Below are 12,622 nucleotides of genomic sequence, written 5' to 3' on the forward strand. Positions count from 1 at the left end.
CCATGCTGGCTCAGGAATTCTGGGAGTTGAAGTCCACGAGTCATAAAGCGGCCTAGGCCTAGGCCAGAGGTAGGCAACCTTGGCTCTTTTATGACTGGTGGACTTCAACTCCCAGAATTCCTGAGCCAGCCATGCTGAGGGGAAAGGGAGAGGTTTCCAAGCTGAGCCATGCTGGCTCAGGAATTCTGGGAGTTGAAGTCCACGAGTCATAAAAGAGCCAAGGTTGCCTACCCCTGGGCTAGATCGATATTCCTCAACCTTTGCAACTTTAAGGACTTCGACTCCCAGAATTCCCCAGCCAATTTGAGAGTTGAATTCCTTAACCTTATCAAGGTTGAGAAATATGGAGCTAGACTTTCCGATGGCTTCCCCAAAACACCTGGAGGGGCCAGACTGAGGTCAACTGCTTTGGTGGCCCACCTCCCCAAATAGGGATTGTCTGCCCAAGCCAACCCTCTCTTGGACAGATATTTAAGTAAGCCCTTCCAATTTAGTCAAGGGTGATTTATTTATAGCAGCTTGACTTCCCTTTCTTGATGACTTCCTCTTATAAGCTGGTGATCAATGTTTAGGAAAAAAAAAACCACGAATTTGCCGTGACTTGGCCAGACTTTTAGAGGGGCGAAGCTGTGGGTGAAGTCCAGGATCTTACCACTGAATCCCTCGTGGCAGGTGCAAAGGTAGCCGCTGGTCATGTCCTTGCAGGTTCCACCGTTCACACAAGGGTTGGACTCGCATTCGTTGTTGTTGATGTCACAGTTGGTCCCACTCCAGCCCGGGTCACAGTCACACTTGTAGCTTTGATTCCGGAGGAGAGAAACAAAACACACGGTGATTGGATTTGGCTGCTTTTCTTTTAAAAATAATCCTTGCCTTTCGAGGCCACTCAGACCCCTTTACAATGCAGTGAACCAACCACCTTTAAAAAAACATCATCTGTAGAAGCAGCAAAAAACAGCAGGCCAACATCGCATTAGCCCCAGCCGCCAAATAATACTTAGTGAATCTAAAATAGTCTCTGGGAGAGCAAAAATAGGTCCAACTCATCACGTTATTGGGCGTTATTGGTGCCTTCTAGAGACGGGCACCCCATTTCTCCCTTGTTCTTCAAAATGACTCTGGATTAAGATCCTTAATCCTGAAAAACGACTCTGGATTAGGATCCTGAGATTTAAGGGAGAAGCTTTCTGGCTTTTGATCGCCCCAAAAAACAGCAGCCCCAATGGAAAAATCTAACTTGTCCCATGATAGTCACCTTGGACCTTATCCAATTTCTGCTCAAGAATGAAGCTTTCCATTCTCCCTCCTCCACGGTCCTTTTTCTTTATGGCCACCGCAGGCATTTAACAGATTTCACAGAATAACAGAGTTGGAAGGGACCTTGGAGGTCTTCTAGTCCAGCCCCCTGCTCAAGCAGGAGAGGGACATGTTCATCAGGGCATCAGCTCACAAATAAGAGACCTAATGGAGAAGTCCTGCATGCAAACCCTGCCTGGGACACTTAATCCAGCAAAGGACTCGTGGCAGAGAAAAAGGACAGGCCTTGAGGCACTCAGGACTACAAAACAGAAGATGAAGTTGCTAATCATGAACGAAGTGGCTTGGGTGAGGCTTCCGATCGCCCTAGATCAGGGTTTCCCAACCTTGGGAACTTTAAGGCACAGGGACCAACTCCCAAAACTGAATTCACTTCAACTGAAGTCCACGTGCCAAGGTTTGGAAATCCTGCCCTGAAGGGGTTTCTGACAGAGGCATCCCAAAAGTTGCTAATGATACGATGGCAGCCTTTGTACTAAGAAGAAGCCAGTTCACCCTCCACCCAATCCTAGAAGATTTGAAAGCTGCTTCAGTCTGGAACCAAATCTTTTGATCAAAGCTCAGCCTTGCACAGAACGGTGGATTGATGCGGCTTCTACGGGGTGTGCCTTATCAGGGGGTTCACAGGTCTGGAGACAGAATTTGGGACTTTATGCATTATGCCCAGACAGTCAGGGTCTTGGCCATCCCCACCTCACAGCCTGATCTCCTCAAAAGTCTGCATTCTCTTCCCAGCAAGATTCGGCTTTGAGATTTAAAGAACGATACCACATGGGCGCGTTCCATGCCTTTATGCGTTTGCATTTTTAAAGTGAGTAATTTTGTATTTTATGTGACTACTTGTGCATTGTTATAGTTAAGTACAATATATAAAAACTAGCTGTACCCAGCCACGCGTTGCTGTGGCTCAGTCTGGTAAAAGCATGTGTTGCTTTTACGTCCAACAGATGGCGCTGTTTTTCAAAAAAAGCATGTTTTTACTTGTCACAGGTGTGACATCTATATAATAGTAGGTATATAAAAACACCCGCGTATTCGAATGCAACGTTGTGTCAAAATTTCAAAGCCATCGGTGAAGAACTTTCGGAGATTTAAGATTTTGAACAAACGAACATTTACATTTTTATTTATATAGATAGACATGTATTCATCTCAGTCATATTTTTTCCTCCCGAGGCTTCGTCTCGCTCTTCCAATTCTATCTGCACAGCAATCCTGTGAGGTAGGCTGAATTAAGAGAGCCTGACGTGGGTGAGCTTCTGTAATTGAGCATCCACCTGAAACTGCTCCTTGACCCAACATCCAAATCAATCCTTGGTTCCCCGAGGGCAGCGTGCGGATCAGAGCCAAACACGGGGCTCCCCACCCTGACTTTTAATTAAGATCCTTAGTAAATGAGAACCTAACGCTGCTCCGTAACAACCCTTCCCAACCTTGTTTGATTTCCCGAAAGGCTGCTGGGCCCAGCAGCGTCCTTAGAAAGGGCAAAGAGAGGCGCCACGCAGCTATCCCTCCCAAAACCTCCACCACAAGCGGTCATGTTTCCCAGGGTGCCCCTCCCGCCTGGCACAGCCTTGCCCGCCGCTCACCCGTTCAGCCCGTCGTGGCATCTCCCGTGGACGCAGGGGTTGCTGCTGCACTCGTTCACTTCCGAGAGGCACAGCGGGTCATGGAAGCCTTCCGGGCACAGGCAGGTGAAGCCGTTGATGGCATCCCGGCAGGTGCCCCCGTTGTGGCAAGGGCTGTTTTCGCACTCGTCCACATTGATGCTGCACATCCTCCCTGCAGAGAGGAGAGGAGCCAGTGGGGACCCTGTCCTGGGGGGAGAGGGGGCGCAAAGCCCACAGGAGGAGGTGCCCCATGCTCGCGTCTCTCCCGCCCTCCCTCACCTGTGTATCCTGGCTCACAGGCACATTCGTAACCGTTGATCTTGTCCACACATTTGCCATAATCACACGGGTTGCTGGCACACTCATCCAGGTTGATTTCACAGTTGGGTCCTTGGAAAAAGAAAAGAGCGGTTAGCAAAATGGTCCAGGACTGGGGAACCCCAGTGAACCTAAAGGCATTTGTGATGCTTTCAGACTATCTCAGTGACACACACACACACACACACACACACACACACACACACACAAAACCATAACACCCCTTTTCTTCTCAGTGACTGAGAGTTAGGCCACAGTTTTGCCCCAAGTGGGGCTCTGAAAAATCCCAGCGTCGTTTTAAGAAAGTTTCTCTGGTTGACATCCAGGGATGGAGAGGTGCGCAAGTTGAGACCTTATAAAGTCAAAAGAAAACTCACTCCCATCTGTCAGGCAAGAGACAAACAAACAGTGAAGCAAGCTTTGGGGGCCTGTAGCAATGGGACTTCCTGGTGACCAGCAAAACCATCATCCACAAGACAAAATTGCAAAATTAAAATATTACGCAATGACCGGCGACTTGGGTAAGGCCCAGAATTTGCCTCGCCGGGCAAAGATTTATTTGGGGTGTTCGCCAGAGTCCTGCCAGCGATAAAGGGAACCATTTCCTTGCAAACCTGGGTTCAATTGTGGAGACCGATAGATGAAAGTTATCAGGAAGGCTGTCAGAAGAGAAACCAGGAAGTCTCTGCTCTGCGGCCGTTCATCTCAATAAATCTTGTTAAAGAGAACTTTGCTTACAAAACAGTGGCTCCTGGTTTAGCCAGGCAGAAAGAGGAGGCTGGCAATTTTAGCCCCAATATACAGGTTGTCCTTGATTTACAACCCTAAGGGAGCCTGCCAATGACGGTCGTCAGTTGTGACAGCTGTAAAGCAGGTCATCATCGGNCTTGGCCCTTTTATGACTTGTGGACTTCCAACTCCCAGAATTCCTTAGCCAGCGTGCCTGGCTGAGGAATTCTGGGAGTTGAAGCCCACAAGTCATAAAAGGGCCAAGTTTGAAGACCCCTGCTTGTGGACTTCAACTCCCAGAATTCCTCAGCCTTGGCCCTTTTATGACTTGTGGACTTCCAACTCCCAGAATTCCTCAGCCAGCGTGCCTGGCTGAGGAATTCTGGGAGTTGAAGTCCACAAGTCATAAAAGGGCCAAGTTTGAAGACCCCTGCTCTAAGCAAACCAGTTGTAAATCAAGGACTACCAGGTGGGGCAGGTCCAAACATCTCCAGGGCTTCTTTCCTTGGCCTGAAATGCATGGGGGGGGGGACGACCACAGACCGGTTAGCAAGATGGCTCCGCTCCATCCTTTTGGGGGAAGGCCGGGGAAGCCCTGCCCCCCTCCTTACCTGTGGTGCCTTTGAGGCAGAAGCAGGTGTAGGCATTGTTCCTGTCCTGACAGGTGCCCCCATTCTTGCAGGGCTGGCTTTGGCACTCGTTGATGTTGACGTCACAGAGGTGCCCAGTGTACCCAGGCTGGCAGAGGCAGGTAAAGGAGGCAATGCCATCCTGGCAGGTGCCGTAGTGGCAGGGATCAGGGTCACATTCGTTGATGTCCGTCTCACAGTGGGTACCGGAAAAGCCTGGGGGGGGGGCAGAGAGCAGGAAAAAAAGGGTGCGGAGACTCAAAAATGGCTGAAACGTGGCACCCCAAAGCCCCAGTCCCATTTCTTCCAGGGGGCAGCCAAGAGAGAAATCGGGGCATCCTTCTTCCCTCCACCAGGCGCTGGGAAGATTAGCTGATTTCTTCTAGTGCCAGCAGATGCTTCCAGGGATGTTCCCCAGTTGATTGCCCTTAACTCTGGTTAGAAACCCAGCAGCTAGACATGAGCTTGCCTGCTAAATACTGCCCTTTCTTATTTATTTATTTTATTTAATTGAATTTTTACCCCGCCCTTCTCCTTGCGGACTCAGGGTGGCTGACAGCCTGATAAAAACAAATACAAAAAATACCCCAATACTATCATTAAAACATAATTAAAATGAAATATTTAAATTTGGCCTTTGTAATTTAAAATTGTTTTAAAAACCCCGCTAAAAATTTCCCCTTAGGCCAGTCCTGCTAGTTGGAATAGCCATGTCTTAAGGGCGCGGCGGAAGGAGGGGAGATCCGGGATCACCCGGATCTCTGGGGGTAGTTCGTTCCAGAGGGTGGGGGCTCCCACCGAGAAGGCCCTCCCCCTGGGGGTCGCCAGCCGGCACTGTCTGGCTGACGGCACCCTGAGGAGACCCTCTCTGTGGGAGCGTACCGGCCGATGGGAGGTAACCTGAGGCAGAAGGTGGTCTCGGAGATATCCAGGTCCGATGCCATGGAGCACTTTGAAGGTGATAATCAACACCTTGAAGCGCACCCGGAAAGCCACCGGCAGCCAGTGCAGCTCGCGCAGTAACGGTGTTACATGGGAGCGACGAGTTTTCTTACCCCCAGGACGGACTCCACCTCCCAGGGTCCCCAGCCAGAAGGGTGGGAGTCCATGAGAAGGAAAAGGAGTAGGCTGGGTGGGCAACTGGGGAAGGCTCAAGTCCTCCTCCACCAGAGGAGAGTGTGGTGGCCTCCAACGCCGCCCTCCCTCCCTCCTTCCCTCCCCAGCGTCTTGCTGGGAGCCCGCGAGATCCCTGACCTCCATCCCTAAAAAGCCCAATTCTTTGCGCTCAAAAGAATATTAATCAAGGGGGGAGCTTGTGTGCTACAGAAGAAGGCCCTTCTTGTTTCTGCCTCTCCCCCCCCTCGCCCTCCGAACTCTGGGACGCTCAGAAAGCGTGGACTGGGGGGGGGCTGGCGACAAAACCAGGGTACCCAAAGCAAGAAAGGGTCTCTCTCGGGGAGAGGGGGGGGAGAAACTCAGATAAACGGGCATGACCGTTTTGCAGCTTTGGGGGGGGACACCTGGAGCGAGTTCCCCTCCTTCCAAGCAATCCCGCCAGTCGTGGCTTCTGCTCGCCCTTAGCGGGGTGCCTTTGGGGGTTTGGACCCCCCCCTCGGCAGGCCTGTCCCCGTGGCCCCCCGAGATGTTGCAGGGGACATGGGCAGGAGACAGGCCGGGTGGCAGGGAGGCTGCCAGGCCAGGGCACAGCACCACACTGGGCTCCCTGCTCGTGTGTGTGTGTGTGTGTGTGTGTGTGTGTGTAAGCTCCGTCCTCTTGCAAACACAAACGCTTTTTTCTTCTGTCTCCCGTGGTCCCCCCCCCCCACAGCCAGCTCTGGGCTCTCCTCCCTGCCTGTCTGGATCCGGCTTGGTGGGGGGGGGGGCGCAGTGAATTCAAAAGGGGACAACAGCAGCCCCTTTCTCTCGCCCGCCCGCCTCCTCCTCCCGCCAGGAGGCAGCGGGACAAAAGCAGGAGGGCGGCGGCGGGGGGGGCAAGCGGGCAGACAAAGTGGGCCTTTGACTGCCCCTGCCCCTCCCCGCCCGGGAAGCCCACATTGCGGCTTTTCATCGCTCATTAGGGAAGAGCTGCTGGCAGCCGGCCGGCCCCACAAAAGTCCCTCTGTTTGCCGAGGGGGCTGCCCGGGCTGGGTTTTGTCCGAGGGCACACCCGGCCCTGCGCCCCCCCCTTCCTCCCGCGCCCAGCGACGTGGGGCCAGAAAAAAGGGGGACGGTGCCCAGACGGGGCTCACTGACTTAGCCCCAAATGGCAATTTGTTTTTGAAGCCAGGATGGGAAAAACCCATTGGTGGATTCTCCACTCGTCATGCTGGAGAAAAAGTCCGGACAGAGCCGGGAGGCAGGAAATGGGGTGCCCCACTCTCTCTCTCCCGCCTCCCTCAGCTCAGAGCTGAAACATTTGCAGCACTATTACAGACACAGTTAACTGTGTGTGTCTCTGTGTGTGTGTTTTCTTTTCTTTTCTTTTTTCTGTTATTTTCTCCCTCAGGGCCAGGCCTGCAAGGTGGAAGAACTTGGGGACACCTGGGAAAACAAACGGGGTTGCTAAAGATTCTGCGTTAGGCCTGGTTTTCTTTTAGTGCTTCCACTTGGGGGGGATATTGGCACTGAACTTTAAACTGAACTTTACATTGAATTCAGGACGCCCTCAGCCCCATCGGGCAGGAAATGGGAGCAGCAACACACACTGTTTGTAGAAGAGGTTCAGAGAGACGCTGACACACTCTGCCCCCGGGGCCAAAGCCGAAGCCGGGACAGGAGTTACGCTTATCATTTTGGTCAGCATGTGGCCATCATGCTGGTGCTGTTCCCTGACCCACGTGGCCAGAAGCTGCCTTCTGTAAACAGCCAGTTACCCACGAGATGAGGAAGTTGTGTGTGTGTGTGTGTGTGTGTGAGAGAGAGAGAGAGAGATTCCCCCAAGATCCAGCAAGCTTTAAACCCCGGCAGGCTTCATCAGTCACCAAACAAGACCTCCCTGTTTAGTGCTTCTGAAAGGAGAAATGTAGAAGAATCACAATCTTCCATTCTTCCCTTTTAGGGATATATTTGCAAAATTCTCCACAGCAACAACAGATACACATTTTTTTCCCCATATCATATCAGCAATGAGCATCCTGCCCATTAAAACCAAGACTCAGTTAGAGAGAAAATCAAAGGGAACAGCGGCACCCCACCCTGAGAAATGGCCCCAGGCCAGTCACCCAGACCCTGTCCCCATTTTTCCCCCGTGCAGTAAAGCTGCCTGCTCAGAATCAGAGTGGGAATCTTGGTCTGGCACTATTCCTCTGCTCCCACAGCAAGTGTTAGAAGCTGTGTTTTGTGGATGAAAACAGCTGCACTTGCTTAGCATCCCATCGCACTTTTTTGCCTGGTTTTAGTTCGTTCACTGTCACCCACAGGACCTGGTCCAAAAGACTGACCAAATGGGCTTCCCTCTGTTCTGCCCACCCCACCCCACAGCTTACCTTCTGTGCATTCACACACGTAAGCGTTTGGTGCATCCACACATTTGGCTCCGTTTTTGCAGGGTGTGCTGGCACATTCATCAATGTCGTGTTGACACAGGTGACCATTAAATCCTGGGGGGGGAGGGGGAGAAACAGAGACAAGCTTAACCCAGGATTCTTTGGCTCCTGCTTGCTCCCCCCCCGCCAAAGAACCCCTTGGAATCAAGGGGGGGGGTGTCTTTTTCTGCCCATCACACAGGCACAGATTTTTCACAGTTGCAGTCTTCCCTAAACAAACAGGGTTTAATGGAAGTGGTTGGGGAGGGAGGGGCAGAAGTATTCCCTCCCCCTCTTTTAAACCATGCAAGGAAGGACATGCAACTAGACAAGCAGAAAATAACTACAACTTGATGGATTTCCAAGAGTCCATTCAACGCTTTTTCTATCAGCATTTTGGGATGACTGAAGTCGGCTTCAGCCAGTTGTTTTAATAATGATGGCCGGTTCCTGCAGATAACCTGGAAAACCCAGAAGACCTCCCTTCCCATCTTGCCCCCCAAAAGCATCCTGAGAAATGAAATCAAAATCAAAGGAAGAACATGCCACTGGGGCTGCCCACGTCCCCATGTCCTCTTGCCTTCCCAGCAATAGTTAAAATTCCACTTTTGGCTGCAATAACGGCAAATCAGTGTTTCCACTGGCCTCCCTCCTCACCAGGCTTTTGGCCTTCCCACCACAGGGACTTTTATTTCATGACAGAACTAAAATTGTGGCCACTGATCCAAAATGAAATCCCAAGAGGGCTGCAGGACTGACAATTGCGTAATTTTTGCTAATCGCCCTCCATTTTCTCAGACAGATGAAGAATGAGATCCAGATATTTGGGGTCTTAATATACTGGATGAGCGAGATGTCCCAAAAACATGGATTTTGCTGCCAAAAGCTTTCCCAGTTATTCCCTTTGTAAACAGGGTCACAAAACAAGAATTTGCAAAACAGAATAAGAGAATAACAAAGTGGGAAGGGACCTTGGATGGACCCTGTACAATTCCAGACAAATGGCTGTCCAGTCTCTTCTTGAAAACTTCCGAGTGATGGAGCACCCACAACTTCTGGAGGCAACTTCCGTTCCACTGGTTGTTTTCACTGTTAGGAAGTTTCTCCTTAATTCCAGGTTGCTTTTCTCCTTGGTTAGTTTCCATCCATGGTTTCTTGTCCTGCCTTCAGGTGCTTGGGAGACTATCCTGACCCCCCTCTTCTTTGTGGCAGCCCCTCAAATATTGGAAGATGCTATCATGTCCCCCCTCGTCCTTCTCTTCATCAAAGTAGCCAAACCCAAATCCTGCAACCGTTCTTCGTATGTTTTAGCACATGTTAAAACATGCCACTTCCGATGAATCAACCACATCCTGGTGGGTCTGGGTCCTCTGTTCACACAACTAAACCACCAGCTTAGCTGCCCATTTGAGCCCAGTTTTTGCACCAATGTTTTTAACGCTCCTATGCTGTTCGCAACCAATTGACTCTGCTGGTCTTGCAGCCAGGTAATAAGACATAAAAAATGAGGCTGTAATGATGACTTTTTCCTACGAAAACACTCACCCACCCCCAAAAGCCACGACGCTTGCAATGGCTGCATTTTGCTTGCAAGGGTGGGGCAGGCAGCAGGCAGACAGGGTCCAGATTTCAGCGTCTCTTTCCAATTCATTGGCATTCAGTCCCCAGACTTTGCTTCTCAGCTCACCGCAATAGTTATTTGGCTGCCGCAGCCCTGAAGATTCCTGATTTACATCTCTAAAGCCTCCGCTTCAAAGCCCGTTTTACGAATTACAAATGAGCTGCCCTCCCTCCCCCTCCTCTTGCTGTACCCCACAAACTCAACATTCCCCCCTCCAGCTATTCCCAAATAGAAGGGGGGTTCCTTCAGGCCCAAAACGCTTTGCTCTCCCAGACAGAAGAGGCAGAAACAAATCCGCAAATCGTCCCTTTTTAATTCTCTGCAGAAGAGAATTGTCTGTCTGTCTGTCTGTCTGTCTGTCTGTCTCTCTCTCTCTCTGCATCAGCTACAATCAGTGTGGCTCAACTTATAAGAGTCCTCCACTTATGACAACAATTGGGACTAGAATTTCCATTGCTAAGCAAGGAAGCTGTTGAGTGTGACCTTTTTTGTTGTTGTTGTTGCTATAATTAAGCAAATCACTGCAGTTGTTTAAGAGATCTGACATGGCTGCAGGTGAGAGAGGATTTAAGAGTCTGAACAGGGCAGGGCTTATAACAGGGGTCTTCAAACTTGGCCCTTTTATGACTTGTGGACTTCAACTCCCAGAATTCCTCAGCCAGCGTTGCTGGCTGAGGAATTCTGGGAGTTGAAGTCCACAAGTCATAAAAGGGCCAAGTTTGAAGACCCCTGGCTTATAAAGGTGGCCTGGACTAAGGAGACTTAGGGGCGACTCCCTCCTAAGCCACAGGACTCTTAGCCCAACCTACTTCAAGGGGATCAACCTAAAGCAGACCCTCATCCGACTTCCAAGAAAAAAGTGGGCTCTGTGCACAGTCAACAAAAGCCAGGGTTGGAATAAAGCCAGGAATTCACAGAAAAACAGCCCCTCTTTTCGGTGCCTACCTCTTCACTCACTTTCCTTTCCACCACCAGGCTGAGCCCCCCCCCATTTTGGGCTGAGCTAGGGAGGCACCAAAGGGGGCACCAATGAAACCCCTTCGTCTTTTCTCTTTCTGCCCTGTCCACAAAACGCTACGGGGGGCCGGCCCCATCCCAGGCTTCCTCTACACAGGACAGCCAAGGCCCCAAAACAAAAACATCCCCCCAAAACAAAGAATTGGAGACCGCTGAAGAGGCTGTGACAGTATCCTTGCAATTCTTTGTGTCCACCCTCCAAAGAGAGACACCTTTCCACCTGCTAAGCTTCTAAAAAGTTCATTAAAAAAGCAACGTCCTCTCCCCATGGCCCACCCTTGTGCGTGAGATGGGGGTCCAGAAATAGACAGCGGCTGGGCATGGAGGCTCCCCACCCGTGAGATGAGGGTCCAGAGATAGACAACTGCTGGACATGGAGGCTTTCCCTCCCTCCCAATCATGCCTCATTTCAGAACTTTAAGAGCCCTCCCCAGCATAACCGCCCTTCTCCGCTAAGTAGCTCAACGCAAACGATCCACACACACACACCCCTGGGCCATTTCCCCGCTTTGGCTGGGCTTAAACCCGCCAGCCTCCGCACTGCCTCTGGGCTGGGGGGGGATTAATTCCAGCCCACAACTCCACTACAAAGAGCTTTGTGCTATAGGCAAAGATCGATCGTCTTCTCTGAGCCCCCCCCCTTCCCCACTGCACGTACCCACAGGGCACAGACAGGCAAACTCGTTGATCTTGTCCACGCAGTTCCCGTTGTGCAGGCAGGGGCTGCTGGCACACTCGTCCGTGTTGATTTCACAGTACACACCCTCGTAGCCTGCAGGGAGGAGAAACAGCGGTGAACGGCGAGAAAAAAAATGGGGTCTCTTCATCCATTAGCCAAACGGTTGCTGTTGTTGCAGTGGCGAACTGCCCACCGTTGCTTAAGATGGGCAGCCATGACAATCTTACACATATATAAACATAATAGTTTTTCAAAATTTGGATTGCTAACAAAGGATTAAGGGAGAACTGGAATAGCCATTTCGAACTTTTTAGTTCTTTTCAACCAGACATACCCTTCTGAGATTCGAACCTGGGCTGTCTGCATGTTAGGCAGAATGCACCAAACTCAAGATAATTCTTCTCCCCTGTCTCATAGCTGACAAAGTGAGAAAGAGCCTGTGGTCTAGAGGTTAATACATCTGCCTAACATGCAGACAGCCAAGGTTCGAATCTCAGAAGGGTATGTCTGGTTGAAAAGAACTAAACAGTTCGAAATGGCTATTCCAGTTCTCCCTTAATTCTTTGTTAGCAATCCAAATTTTGAAAAACACATATGATGTCACAGTTGCGACTGCTAAGCCTGTGGATGGCTCTAGTTTGAGCAGATACAGGCAAAAGATTCCTTTCTCCCATATTTGGGCCGACAGGGTGCACCAAACTCAAGATAAAACATAATAGTTTATAGTTTCATTCCATATAGCATTATTAACCTTGTGAACTCTCAAGCTTCCTCCTTCCGTTATATATTCAAGATGGACAGTATTTCATATTTATTCGCTACGTATATGTAGGGGTGTGGGTCTATACATAGGTTGTACATAGTATGTTTGAGGGGTGTGTCATGTATGTGTTCACTTTGAGAGCGGGCAGCTAAATTTCATTTCTGATGTGTGCCGTTGTGCCCACAGTAAAAAAAAAACAACAACAATAAAGGTTATCTTATCTCTGTGGTGGCGAACCTATGGCGCGGGTGCCAGAGGCAGCACTCAGAGTCCTCTCTGTGGGCACGCGCGCCGTCGCCCCAGTCCTAGGCCTTCAGCTGGGTTTTATAAAACCTTTTTGCCTTAGGCCTCCGCCACCACATGCAAAACAAAAAAAGGTTCAATCAATCAATCAATTTCAACTTCTTGCGGGGGA

General features: G+C 50.5%; 1 protein-coding gene across 1 annotated transcript in view; it reads right to left on the reverse strand.

Annotated features, from left to right (window-relative positions):
• The window catches only part of LOC107297076 (neurogenic locus notch homolog protein 1-like), a gene marked incomplete at both ends in the record, with an annotated part of 83,538 nt that overhangs the window by 18,557 nt on the left and 52,359 nt on the right, over positions 1 to 12,622 (reverse strand). Inside the window, 6 exons of the mRNA XM_015826434.1 lie at positions 653 to 798; positions 2,907 to 3,099; positions 3,207 to 3,317; positions 4,586 to 4,819; positions 8,089 to 8,202; positions 11,424 to 11,537. Coding sequence (XP_015681920.1) covers positions 653 to 798; positions 2,907 to 3,099; positions 3,207 to 3,317; positions 4,586 to 4,819; positions 8,089 to 8,202; positions 11,424 to 11,537 — 912 coding nt within the window. The remainder of the gene's footprint in view (positions 1 to 652; positions 799 to 2,906; positions 3,100 to 3,206; positions 3,318 to 4,585; positions 4,820 to 8,088; positions 8,203 to 11,423; positions 11,538 to 12,622) is intronic.

This window comes from Protobothrops mucrosquamatus, unplaced genomic scaffold, assembly GCF_001527695.2.
Source record: "Protobothrops mucrosquamatus isolate PMUCROS unplaced genomic scaffold, P.Mucros_1.0 scaffold3133, whole genome shotgun sequence".
Taxonomy (NCBI): domain Eukaryota; kingdom Metazoa; phylum Chordata; class Lepidosauria; order Squamata; family Viperidae; genus Protobothrops; species Protobothrops mucrosquamatus.